The sequence below is a fragment of the Gymnogyps californianus genome, chromosome 4 (genome assembly GCF_018139145.2).
Source record: "Gymnogyps californianus isolate 813 chromosome 4, ASM1813914v2, whole genome shotgun sequence".
Classification (NCBI taxonomy): Eukaryota; Metazoa; Chordata; class Aves; order Accipitriformes; family Cathartidae; genus Gymnogyps; species Gymnogyps californianus.
The window spans coordinates 57,919,954-57,933,435 of NC_059474.1; the positions used below are offsets into that span (position 1 = coordinate 57,919,954).

Below are 13,482 nucleotides of genomic sequence, written 5' to 3' on the forward strand. Positions count from 1 at the left end.
CGTCTGTAAACTCTGCAGTTGTGGAGACTGCCACACTTAACAAGACCTTTTAAGCTTAAATGCTCTTCCAAACTTGATACTCTCATTCAGTTCTTCTGAAAAAGAATGACTTCTGTTTAAATGAATTATTGAATTGCACACATGGTGTTCAAACAGAGCCCACTAAATCTATAATTAGCCCAGGGATTACCCAAAAGTTAAAGTATCTTAAGAAAGGCCACACAATTAAAACAGTGTCATCTCTTAACCAAGAGCTATATTATGTTAGTAAGATCCTGGATTGGAGAGGAAATTAATACAAGAACATAAGTATGTTCGGGGTGCAGTAGCCTTCCAATTTATGTGTTATGTAAATGTTAGTCCATCACAAATGGAAACACATCTTTCCATTGACAGGGCTTACTCAGTTCAAATGCGTTCTACTGTCTCACTAGAAACTTGCTCAGAAACAAGACCCAAACTTCATGGTTAACTGCAATTTTATTTATTTATTTATTTATTTTTTAAAAAGATGCAACACTTGCTTGTATGGATAGGTCAACTACCTCCCACTGAACAAGAAGACAGAACTTCTGCACAACAATCATGCAGCCTCCAATCCTATTTTGAGGGTTCTTCTGAAAGCTTTACATTTCAAATGGAAACTGATTTAACACAGAGCAATTCCAATGGCTTCTATACTGCTTTCCCTAATCCTTTTACATTAATCACTTCCACAGCAAAAGTTTAATTATTTTTGAAAGGAAAACAGGTTAGTACCAGCACCAAAGTAGAAAAACACTGTTCAGAACAGCACTAAATTTTTTTCACTGAGAGATCCCTATCAACTGGATTGTTTCTATACACAGCATGTCTACAGTCGCTTATGAATTACTTAAAATCGTTCTAAATTTCACAAGAAAGTACTCCAATCTTCACCTGGAAATAATAATAAGCTCACCTAATTCTTGCTGATAACAGCAAAAAGACTTCTACTAACTTCATCAAGCTGTAGTTAAGACCTACACGCTCTGACAGTGAGTTTGCCTAAATCTACCACGATTTCAAAATACATGTAAGATTTGTAGTATATATTCACATGCAAGCACATACTTACTTCAGCAACACACTGGGGAAGACAGAGAAAGAGGCAAGAAATAGTTTTTTCTGTACCTGGCAAGTCTGAAAAAAGGAGAATGCATTCATTGAATCCATTAGCCAGAAGACGATCCCTCAGCTGTTGAAGTATTGCAACTCCAATACAGAATGGGAAGGAGGAATTTCCAAGCAGTAACGTATCCCATAAGTGAAAAATTTTGTGTAAAGGAAAGACATCTGCATGATGAACAAGCACAATTAAAAAAGCTATAAGCATATAAGTTGATAAAAACCATATACACACATGCACACTCTTAAGGAGTTGCCTATATACTTTTTTCCTCTCCCATCTTAGGGTTATTTCTTTTTTATTTGGGAGAAAAAAGGACTCAACCTGTTTAGAAACAGGTTTGTCTTCATATGCAGTTTGATTATTCTGGAAATCATCAGTGTCTTCTTTCATTATTAAATACTTAGAAATGTGCAGGTTTTCATATTTCAAACACACACAAAATTAGGCAATTTATTTTTCTTTTCGTACAGTGCAATTATGCATTAGGACATGCATATCAGTTTTTCCAATAGTATGAAGACGTAAATGAGTTAATAAGCTCAACTACTTAAAATTAGACAAGAAAATGAGCAGAATACAGCAAAAATTGGCAGAATAAAGGAAAGACAAGGAGAAAGGCCTCTTAAAAATAGCAACATTTTACATATAAAGCTGAAGGTGGCTCTCCTAAAATAAGCTATCCTCCAACTAAATAGGTCTAACATTTTATTGCAATTCATTGCCAAGGAAACCATCTCCTTGGTTTTCCAAAGGTGGTGATTCTCATGAAAGTTTTAGAAGAATGGACAACTGCAAGAACCAGTGCTTTACAGTCAAGATCTTTAGAAATTGCAATCAAGAATCTCACATTAGATTCTTTGATATTTCATCAGAGAAATAACCCATCAGCTCTTTTCATCCTGCCACTTTTTTTTTTTTTTAATTCAAAGTCTGCCAATGTTGACATGACATGAAAAAAATCACAGAGGTCTTTGAGGAAAGACAATTTTTAATTGCTTTCTAGACTTGCTTTATTAACTTTGTTGTCTTTCATTAAAAGCTAACCAAATTATAAAGCTCTTTTTGTTCCTAACATACACGTACAAATATCATAGTAAACTAGTGCTAGTAGAATAACAATGCATTGAAGTGCAATAAAAAAAAAAAGCCTGTTTTGTTGGTCTTCAAAAACAAAGTTACTCTCTTTCTTACATTATTTGGGTGAGGGCAGGGGAAGGTAGTGAGGTATGGGTTTGTTTTTCTAACTATTATTATATCTTTTTCTAGCAGATAACAGCTTCCTTTGCACACTCCCTAAATACTGCATGTGTGAAACAATTCAGTTCAAATTTAATATAATACTTTTTTTAAAAAATAAGAAAATGCTAATTATTGTCAAATCAGGGCAGAAAGTATGTGACAGGCACTGTTGAGACTCAAACCACAACACACATCCTTGCAAATTACAAGTGACCTACTAGGTGATAAGACACATCACACCAATTAGGAAGGCTTTAGCTGAAAAAATGAGAAAAATTATGCTTAAGAAATATAAGAACACTTAATCAGAGAAAAAGAATGCATACTCACGTGTAAACATTGTAAGAAACCAAGGAATCGCATAAAGCTGCAAAAGGTGGTGATGGGGGGGGAAGAGAACAAAAAAATGTTAAGAGCTAAAGCTGTTTTTGACAATTGTCTACTGCATAAAAAATTGCCTAGCTTGCCATGAATGTATTCAAAATGGGAAATAACTGCAGTGGCAGAACTACTATCACATAGCTTCTAGCCCCTCAGAGAAGCTTCTTCCTCCCCCAGGCCCCCATTCTGATCTCTTTCAAATTATTAGTTTGTAATACTGTATTGAAAACAATAACAAAACCAACCACCACCCTCACTAGGCTTATGCTTGCAAAAAAATAATCCCCAAAGTCTTAAAGAACTAAAAAACTTGCTCTATTAAACTGTCACAGTTCTCACTTTACATACATATACCACTAAGTGAAAATTAGCAAAGGACATCTGAACAAGCATAAAACAACTTGATTCAATATATCTTTTTGACTATGGAAAAAACCTGGTTCTACATAAATAATTAAAAGTGCAAATCACAATTTCCAACAGAAAAAATAACCATATCTACCTTTTTCTCCTATGTTGGTATTTATTAAAATGTATACTTGTCAGTGAAAGGCAATAAGAATGGTTTAATTCTCAAAAGCATATAGTGTCAGTTACTAACACCTTAAGCATTTATGTTCTTCCGTGACTTTTAAAGGCAGATGTCATCTGACGAATTTGAGGCTGCTTCAGCACTTATACTACTCTGAGACTGTCTAAGAACTTGTGCTGCTGCAATGACTACAGAAAACCTTTAGTTTCTGCAAATTTTCATACTCATGACATCATATAGAGAAAATTCAGTATGCATTAGAAGAGCTAAGCATTTATGACACCTTAAGAGTTTCTTAATTTTCAATGAAGTATTTTGCATGTTGAAGGCAACGGCATCTATTTTCTTGAAACATCAACCTGCACAGAAAGTCCCCACAAATTAGGAATGCAAGAGCGAGATGATCATTGTTAAATTTTACTCAGTTGCACAGCTCATATGATCTGTTTTCCACTTCTGAAGATTTACAGTTAGACATAAAGCTTAATACATTACTTTTTAGCTCATAAAAAGTGCAAATTAGTCCTCCTATTAAGCTTTCCCTGGAAGTAAGCAAATGAGAGGCAGAAAGCATAATCGATATTATGTTAATAAATTACTACTTATTCCATGAACTCTTAACTGGGTTATGGCACTGACTAAATGATGCACACATTTGATGAAAAGCTCTTTAGCACAGAGCTCTCTAAATTTTATTCCTATGTCTTCATCTGAGCATCTGATAGTATCTGAACCATACTGTCCATAAAACTAAAAAAGCTGTGATGACCAGGCTGCTCACCATTTTCAATATTCAGGAGGCTTTTATAAAGCTTGGCCTCCAACCTGCTAATTGATTTTAAGGGTTCAAAACCCAAAACAAATCAATTTCTATCACCATTTTCATCTTATAATACATTCATACTATTTCCCTGAGTGTTTCTTTGTCATGCCTTCAATAGATGGCTCTCTACTGAATAACAACATACCCTGTTCCCTGAAATATCCCCTACAGTGGTTGTGATCATCTAATACCTGTTTACCTGCTTGCATGTATGCAATATCTTGCTTTCCATGCAGTAGGAAAACAAGCATTCCTAATAGCCTGAGGTTCCTCTTTGCTTGGAGGTACATATTATGGGGATGTCATTTTGAACTACATTACTTCCTTGGTATTTAAAAGCAATTATTTCCTCCTTTTGATATATTTCATTAAAATGTTTTACCAATGCGGATCCACACTTTCTCCTAATTTCACAAACACCTCTATCTGGTATGCATCTACATAGAAATATACAAGAAAATACATAAAATTTGAAACATTAAACAGATTACTAAAAGGTAACCACAAGGCAAAGCACCGTTTTGCTCTAAACCATCCTCACCAAACCTATCAACAGTGACATGAAAAGTAGGTCAAACTATTTAAGTAGAAGGTATCAGGCAAGTTTTTATTGAAGGGATTTTTCCCTCTGATTTTCATAAATATAATGTTCTAAGACAAGGAGGTCTTGGTAAACCTGAAGAGGTTATGATTACTAATAAGCAAGCAAAGAAAAGCCACAACACTGGTGGTATTATTCCGCCATGCAAGCCAAATTGAAAACCACAGGCAAAAAGAACTGCACTGACCTGAAGTCCTCAAATAAATAGGCTACCAAATTCTTTTAGTTAAATGACTACACTTCTAACATATTATTAGTAAATACTGCCCTCTAGCAATCGCCGGCTGGAACAGCATTGTGCCATGCTTCTGTACTAACAAGCTGCTGTTAAAGAGGTTTTCAACCCTTCACTACTGAACCCTGATACATAATGGGGTTGTGTTTTTTATTGACACTTAACTCTCCGTAGCTGGGAAGCATACCTAATGTTTAATCAAAGTAGCGTTTGAACTGCTGGAACAGCCTGAGAATAAGTCACATTAAAATAAGAGCCTGTAAAACCAATACTTCATTTTTTAGAGTGAGCTTGAGATCAACAACACCATAATTATCACTTTGCTTTGCTAGTAAAATACAAGCTCTTTTGTGCTTTTAAGTAAGGACTTGGACATTTCTTATACATGAAGAACACAGCAGTCCCCTAACATCAGTTCCCGTTCAAACAATCTGAATAAATCCACAGGTCTTTTTGTTACAATTGAAATCTCTTGTCCTTAGACTTGGTTTCATTCTCCATCTTTCCATTATCCCTAGCTAAAGCTCCCATTCCAATAGTGCTCTGCTGTGACAAATTCTGCTCAGTACCTGAGCCTGGAGATGCAGTTCATTGTTTTTCAACAGAGTGAAGATGTTTACTTGCCCACAGTTAGATGGACATACTTTGAGAAGAGTGCATCTCCCATTACACATTCAAAGCTCTTAGAGATACTGGCTCAAATTTTGATGAAAGCCTTTTCCATGAGGATTTTGTTATTGCCTGTTATTACTGTCTGGATTGTTTCACTATTTGACTGTTCCTCCAGAAGATGAGAGCTTTACACACTTGTGTCTACAAAAGATTGAGATTTCAGTTGTAAAGACAATAGTTTTAAAGAAATTTAGGCTCAGGGGATTTTGATTCTAAAGATATTTTAGAAGGAATAGCAAGGTGAAAATGAGTGTTAATGTTTGTTGGTGGGGATGGTAGGGAGTATTAAAAGGCATACACAAGCTTCTTGCTCTGTGAAAAGTCTGTAAGAATCAAGTGGCTGTCCTGTATGATCCAGGTGCACCTTATGAACATCTTAAGGCAGCTACAGTGAAGCTATGCACCTGGTTGCAGGATAATGAAAATGAATTATTTAAAATTGAAGGTTTGAGTTTTCAAAACATCAAAAATGCCAACATTCTTCACAAGTTCTTTGTTCATTATGGAGGTATATAACACTTAAGTTTACCAAAAACCTCTAAGAAAATTAAAAAATCTCTAAGAAAGTTCACCCTCCACACCTCATAGAATTACAGAGCTAAGATCAAGGTTAAATACCTATAGTTTTAAAGATAACAAACACAATAAGAGTAATCATTATTCTTACAATCTTTTATAGAAGAATCCTCACCTGACCATCTGTCATTCAATGCAATGTGTTAAACTGGTAAACTGTCATGTCTTCACCACTATAAAAATAATTTATAGATGGATAACAAAAAAACTTATGCTATAGCATGTATTTCACACTATTTTCAGTATTCAAGACTTTTTTATGTTGGAGCCTTTCCTTCTCAAAGCTGAAGTCACACTTACAGGAATACAGGAACTACCACAATCAATGGCAACACGGGCAAGTATTCTACCTCCAACAGTGAGTAGCTCATTTGCTTCAGGAGAACATGCTAAAAACCATGCAAGGGACAGCTGTAAGATTGTTTGCCATGCTAACCTGCTTTCTATACACTTTAGGCAGGCACTGGCTTAAATTACAACAGAAAGGATACAGAAAAGGTACCATATATTTCTTTTCTTACTGAATTGTCCAGTAGCAATCCCAGATATTGAAGATCTGTTAAGTAATCCAATCTTTCTTTCCAAGCTTACTAAACTAAAAGATCATTTGACATCGCTACACAGAAAAGTGGTCAAAGAAAGAATGAAAGAATGATCCTCAGCTAAAAGGATGATGCTCAGCTAAAAGGAATCCTTCTCACCCTTGCCCCCCGCCCTATCCCATCGCAACCCCCTCCCCGGCCCCCAGACACCCGTTCCTCCCCACCTCTGCTTGGTCATTCTCACCAAGTAGAGTGAACCCCAGTTCGCCCAGCCCAGCACTGCCACTCAACGAATACATGAAACAATTTGCCCCTTAGTGGGGAGAGAAACCCCCTTCTTCCCCCACAGACCCCCTCTGCCCCAAGCACCAAAACTTCAAGGCCCTGTTTTTTTTCTTAAAAGTACTTTAAAGGAGGATTTGTTTGTATTTTTTATTTACTTTTTATTTTTTTGTACATAATGTTATGAGGTCTGCCATTTTTAAGTGATCTCGGATTGACCAAAAAGAGGGCTTTGAAGTGTATATCTCTCTTGTTACCTGTCTCTGACTTTACGTCTGGTGTGACCAGGCCCAAACCATTATCTCAAAGGAGAATAAAACAAAACTGTGTAAAAAAATTTAAAAAAAAAAGACAAAAATGCAAAAAAATAAATTTACAATCTTTTTCTGAGCATTCCAGTAACTTTTTTTGTGTATGTACTTTAGCTGTACCATAGATTGTGGTTTGTATGAGGTGGTAAGGCCAAAGATAAAAAGGTTTTTCTCTTTTTTTTTTTTCTTTCTATGAAGTTGCTGTTTATTTTTATTTTTTCTTTTTTTTTTTTTGGCCTGTTTGATGTATGTGTGAAACAATGTTGTCCAACAATAAACCAGAATTCTATTTTGCTGAGTTGTCCTAACAAGCTTGCCTTCCAACCGCTGCTTTTTGTTTTAATTTTCATTTGTTAAGAAAAATTTTTTTTTGCTCTCTACAGCTTCCAGAGCAGGGGAAGTAGAGAGGGAGGTGCTGATCTCTTCTCCCTGGTATCCAGTGATAGGACACGTGGGAATGGTTCAAAGCTGCATCGGGGGAGATTTAGACTGGACATTAGGAAGCATTTCTTTACCGAGAGGGTGGTCAAACACTGGAACAGGCTTCCTAGAGAGGTGGTCGATGCCCCAGGCCTGTCAGTGTTTAAGAGGCATTTGGACAATGCCCTTAACAACATGCTTTAACTTGGTCAGCCCTGAATTGCTCAGGCAGTTGTACTAGATGCCCTTCCAACTGAAATAGTCTATTCTATAAAACCCTGATCTTGCACCTTCACGTTGTCTTTGAAATACATACACACATATTTAGCTTCAAGCCTATATGGTGCCTAGACAATTAATCATATATTTAAATGCTACAGAAAGGTGCAAAAATGTTTTGATGACTGGGGATGCAAAGAGGATGCAGATTGAGTCCAATTTTTAATATTAGATTCTACCCACCTATATGCACCTACACAAACAAAATTTGAAGAATGATCACTTACCTCACAAGACAAAAATACCAGCAAGAAACCCCTCCCCCAGATTCACCACTACGTAATCGTGTAACAGAACAGAGTTAAAGTACTTCAATCACAGGACTTTTAATTCTCAGTTAGATGAAGCCCTATTACTGACACCTCCTGCATACTGCCAAAACCAAGCTAAGGTATCTGCCTATGACAGCAGCTCCAGCACAATGATATTAAGTAACTGCAGCCAGCCGTAGTCATCTCTGTTAATGGTCAGCTGACAACTGTGTCTAGCTTCCATAATTTGCAGCTGAAAGCTTTTTAGAATAATTTACGGCTATAGTTGCCCTTTTAGTAATAGTAGCACACTTCCTTGTTTTTCTTCAGTTCAAAATGGTCTGCTGTTGATGTCAGAACTATTCAGTAAAATATAGAACATGTTATAAAGCATTATATAGGGTGGGGGAGATAATAAACTTTGGGAGAGTGAGCAAAGAAGAACTGTAAGATTCACCGTATATATCCCTCTATTTACATGTAAATCACATAGCCACAGCAATGTACTTAATCCAGGCACCACATCAGCTAACAATATTCACAACTATTCAAGCTTCAGCAGTGCTTAATATTCTGAGAGCTACGTGACCCGAAGCAAATGAGAAGGGTGCCAGGAAACACAATCTTTCCTGCAGCAGAGCCTGCGTTTCAACGATGACAGATTAATCAGGGTTTACTTTGATAGGATTAGTACTCAAGCACGAAACTCTGATTCAGATCTCATTACTACAGTGCATATCCTTCACCTTGATGGATCCTGTGCTCTCTTGTTACAGGTACAAAAATCACCTCTCTTCACTAATCCAAAAGGCAGAACAACTTTTCATTATTAAAAAAAAAAAAAAAAAGACGATTTAGGACAACCTCTCTTCCGAGGTTAATGTTAATTAATTTTAGAACTAGCATTTGTATTCAACGCAAGGGTTGTTTTTTTTTTAAATATACCTCTGTTTCGTAATTATTTAGTACATTACCTAATCATCTCTAGACTGTAACACTTAGAGACAAGGCTCACATTTGACTATGTGCTGTTCAATGACTGGCACAACACAAAAACTAAAATATAACAAAACAGGTGATTTTAAACTATTCCATCTGACTTGCACCTTGAAAGTTTTCAGTGGAGAATTATAACTGTATAAGCAGATACTAGGAGCTGCTGAAAGATCAGCTAACACCCAAGATGGGTTGCTACAGAGCTCCTGTAGGTTAGTAGCAGAAACGGGGACCTGTAAGACGGCCAGGGAAATTACATCTCTACCTCTTCAGTGGGAACTAGTATCCTGGACAAAATATACAGAGTAATTGCTTTGGTCATCCACAGCCTTTAACAGACAAATATCAAGTGCATTTACATAGTGATGCTGCAAAATTGATTCTCTCCCAGGAACTTAAATATTGCTGTTACCCATGCCCTTCATCCCCCCCAAAATATTTAGGCTTTCACAGATGAATGGTCTCCCTTCTCCCCACCTTCCCTTCATCTTCCTCCCATCCACCCTCTTCAGATGTGGGACATCAGCAACACATGCGGCCTTCTGAAACATCTCTCTTTATAATGCAATACACTGGCTTTCTCTTCTGCTCATTTTAATGCCACAGTATCTTTTAAATTTGTATCATTCATAAACAACATTATTACACTAAAAACACCTCTACAAATGAAAGCATATATTTGCTTCTCCATTACAATCTTTGTAAACAGTGATGAGTATCTGCCAGTCCCAAAGAAACACCAATTCACCCAGGAATTGTGCACATAAATGACTTTCAGAGGCTTGGCCTTGCTGCTTCAACTTAAAGCATTTCCTAATAAGTAGAAGGCTTTTCTGCTAAAATAAGCTTTATGTTGCTTATAGAAGAAATGCATATAAATTTCTTATTTATGAAATTTATATTTCTACATCGACGTCTCCTGACTTCAGCTTCCTTCTTCCATTTTGACCTCTCAGTCATCATCTGTTCTTACAACCAACTTGTAATTACCAAATTTCTAAATGTCAAATATATCATGATATAGACTGTATCAATTAACAATGTTCTCTCTATAGCCTTGCCTAAATCTACTTTTCAAAAACATCAGCCATAAACTTCAATAATGCTATAATAGGCAGAGAAACATTTTTATAGAGTATTATCTTGGCTTTCTGGACTATACACGCCTCTGTAAACGAAGGAGGAAAGCTTCACTATTTACAGTGATAGCTAAAAGTGAGGCTCTAAAGGCGGCCTTGTTTTGCTTTTTCCAACATAGCCTTCCCTCTTTCCTACATTTTGGCTGTGTTCTCAGTTTTCATTTTCCTCCATCTTACAGACTTCTTCCAATGAAAGCATAGAACTTAGACACAAGTTATGCACTTGTCCAATGTTTCTGAGACTCCAACAAATGACTGCTAAGCATTTTCCAAGGTCTGACATATCTACAGATTAACCTTCGCTTGCACACATATAAACAGTCTGGAAAGGCATCTCATCCTAGTTACTCTCATTTTCCATTTTTTACTTCCTTTGAACAACACTTGTAAGAACCCTTAGCACTTACATCTGGAATAAAACCAATTTCATTAAGGTGGTTACTCAGCTCTGGATCATGGAATGCAATCATCTGGGAAAACACCGTCAGGTATTCTGAAATGACAACCAAATTCAAGATCATCGTCAAAAACACAAGACACCACATGCTGCTAGCTCACAACAGAACTGTAGAAAAGGAAGAACACCAATTTTTTTTGTTTTTTTTAAACCTACAATGAAACAGCAAGTGAATACCACTACTGTCCTCCTTGTCACCATTATATTCAATACAGAGGAAGAAACGTTTCATTTCTCTTCCTTAGTACTTCTCAATTTGGATTTTCAACAATGGTTTACTTGGTTCACACTTAGGTTGTGATTATGTTTGACTTGCAAAGTTAAAGATTTCTCAGTATGAGTATTAGCCACAAGATGTTGGTGGAAGCAAATTAGAACAAGATTGTTCCAAGGATTTTTAAGACCCAAACTGTTTTAGTGATACACAAAGTTTATACGCTTTAAATTATAATCTGTGTGGTTCCTTTTCTACAAAGTTAAATTTTGTAATCTGGAAGTTGAGGTTTTAAGACAATGGGGCTTTAAGGTTACCATTCCATGGTCAGTAACATCTTAATTTTTATTTTTTGGAACAGATAAGGAAAAATACCTATTATAAAAGATAAAATTTATTACATCTTCAGCATGGCACATCAGGCTGACGGGCACGATTTCATTAAGTTGTCTAAATAACACTTGCTTTTAATTGGAAGAGAAGCAGACAGCAGAACACAGACACTGACAGATTTATCTCTCTCTGTTCTGCCAATCTCCCAATTTCGTCCACACCGTCATATGCTTTATTAGAAGGAAGATGAAGAGGCAAACACATTGCAATTTTGTAACAGACGGCAATTCCTTTTCCTCCATGCTCCCAAGAAGAGAGTAATTAGGGCCCAGACAGCTAGTTGAGGGGAGGAAGAGAGAGAGAGAATGTGAATGCTGCTCCCAGATCAGAATGTGCTGACATCTCAATGCTCCACAGACTACTGTCCCCAAATATAAGCCCCCAAACACCAAGTCCACGCAGCTCCACAAATTAGCCATCCAGAGTTGCCGTTGCTTCCTTTAAAGTCTATTGTAAGGACTAGATGCCTACTACTGTCTCTCTTGTGGATAGCAAATAACTCCCTATTATTCAGTTTGTCTTCATCCCCAAAGTGGCAAAATTAAATTCCAATTCCACTGCTAAGAAGCACAGAAGTGGCTCTGCTGGATTAATTCCATGCATAGACACCTTTATTTAAGAATAGAAGTGGGTCTAAACATTCAGTTGTTTATAGACTCCTGTCTTACTTAAGTCTTGATTACCTGCACTCAAGTTAGCTCCTCTCAGGTTAAGCCAGCAAGTTAAGAACAATCACTCTGTAAAATAATTCTATTTGGACTAGAAATTTTAAAAGCTGATTCTGCCTCAGGAGGACTGATAAACAATGCTCTCACTGTAAGAACACAAGGGAAACAAGCCACAGTCCTACTGCAAATTATACTTGAAAGGATGCCTAATTCTCCAAGGTAAGTTGCAATTAAAATTAAGACCTCTTGAGCCTACTTCAGAATTTCGCAACTTTTGCTTCGAGCTGAAAAGACAAAGCCACAGCACACTAAACCTCTTAGGAGGTTTCTGGCATCTTAGGAGTGCCAGCCTCTCCCCTCTGATACTGCATCTCTATTATGCCACAGATGCCCTGGCAGCACTCAGCTTGGGAGTTAAGTGGCTAAACAGCCCCATGCTGAGTTTTCTGTCACCAAGGCCAGACTGCTTTGGAGCTACTCACATATCTCACGTTTTCTCAGTTTCAAGCCAAAGTTATTCTTATTCACATGCATACAAGTTAGGGAGATAACTGAATCCATGCCTTAAATTCATACCACACTACATGATAATAATTTTAAAAAGTGCATCTCTAAGGTGCATCTTACGTAAGTTTTATTTCATGAAACAGCCAGTCATCTCAAGTCAGGTATGGCAAACCAGTAATCCCACACATTCCGCCATATGCTGATGAAAACAATTTCACAATTAGCTTCCCTGAAGCACATTTATTTTAAAAATGAAGATTTGTGCCCATGATGGTTCTCTACAGATATACTACTGGTTGATAAATACCATCTTTATTTGACTAGCAAGTCTCATGAAATACAATTACTGTGTGGGATTACATGGTTAATTAAGGGTCTATTGAAAACACACAAATCTTCACAAAAACATATTGCTTAGGTCCAGCCAATTGCTGTTGGTTGGAATTTTATTATATGAATTTTTGTTTTACATAATTAGGCATTCCATACCCAAACCCCTTTAACTGCTCTTGCTTCCTATTTCATGTAAGGAAATACATCTGATAAGCTTAGAAAAAACACTTGTCTTCATTGTACAGGACAAGCTCAGAAATGAGGTATGTTGAACTCCGCAGTTCAAAAGATCCCTCCCATACACCCCTACACAGAAGACACAAAGAAGCTAAGAAGCTAAAATTGCAGTAGGCAGTTAAATGAAACATTCTTAACACTTTCTTCCAACCCAATAAAGCAGGGAAATTACACAGAATTTTCCTTTAAAACTGTATTTACACATTGGTGTTTGACATATGACCCTAGAAAGGATTAAATCAGA

The 13,482-nt window shown here is 36.7% G+C and overlaps 1 protein-coding gene across 2 annotated transcripts in view; it reads right to left on the reverse strand.

Annotated features, from left to right (window-relative positions):
• Window positions 1-13,482, reverse strand: part of TBCK (TBC1 domain containing kinase) — a 113,647-nt gene that overhangs the window by 48,146 nt on the left and 52,019 nt on the right. For both annotated transcript variants that reach the window (XM_050896233.1, XM_050896232.1), the window contains 3 exons: window positions 10,837-10,922; window positions 2,720-2,756; window positions 1,153-1,314 (listed from right to left, as the gene is read on the reverse strand). In XM_050896233.1, the coding sequence (XP_050752190.1) occupies window positions 1,153-1,314; window positions 2,720-2,756; window positions 10,837-10,922 (285 nt within the window). The remainder of the gene's footprint in view (window positions 1-1,152; window positions 1,315-2,719; window positions 2,757-10,836; window positions 10,923-13,482) is intronic.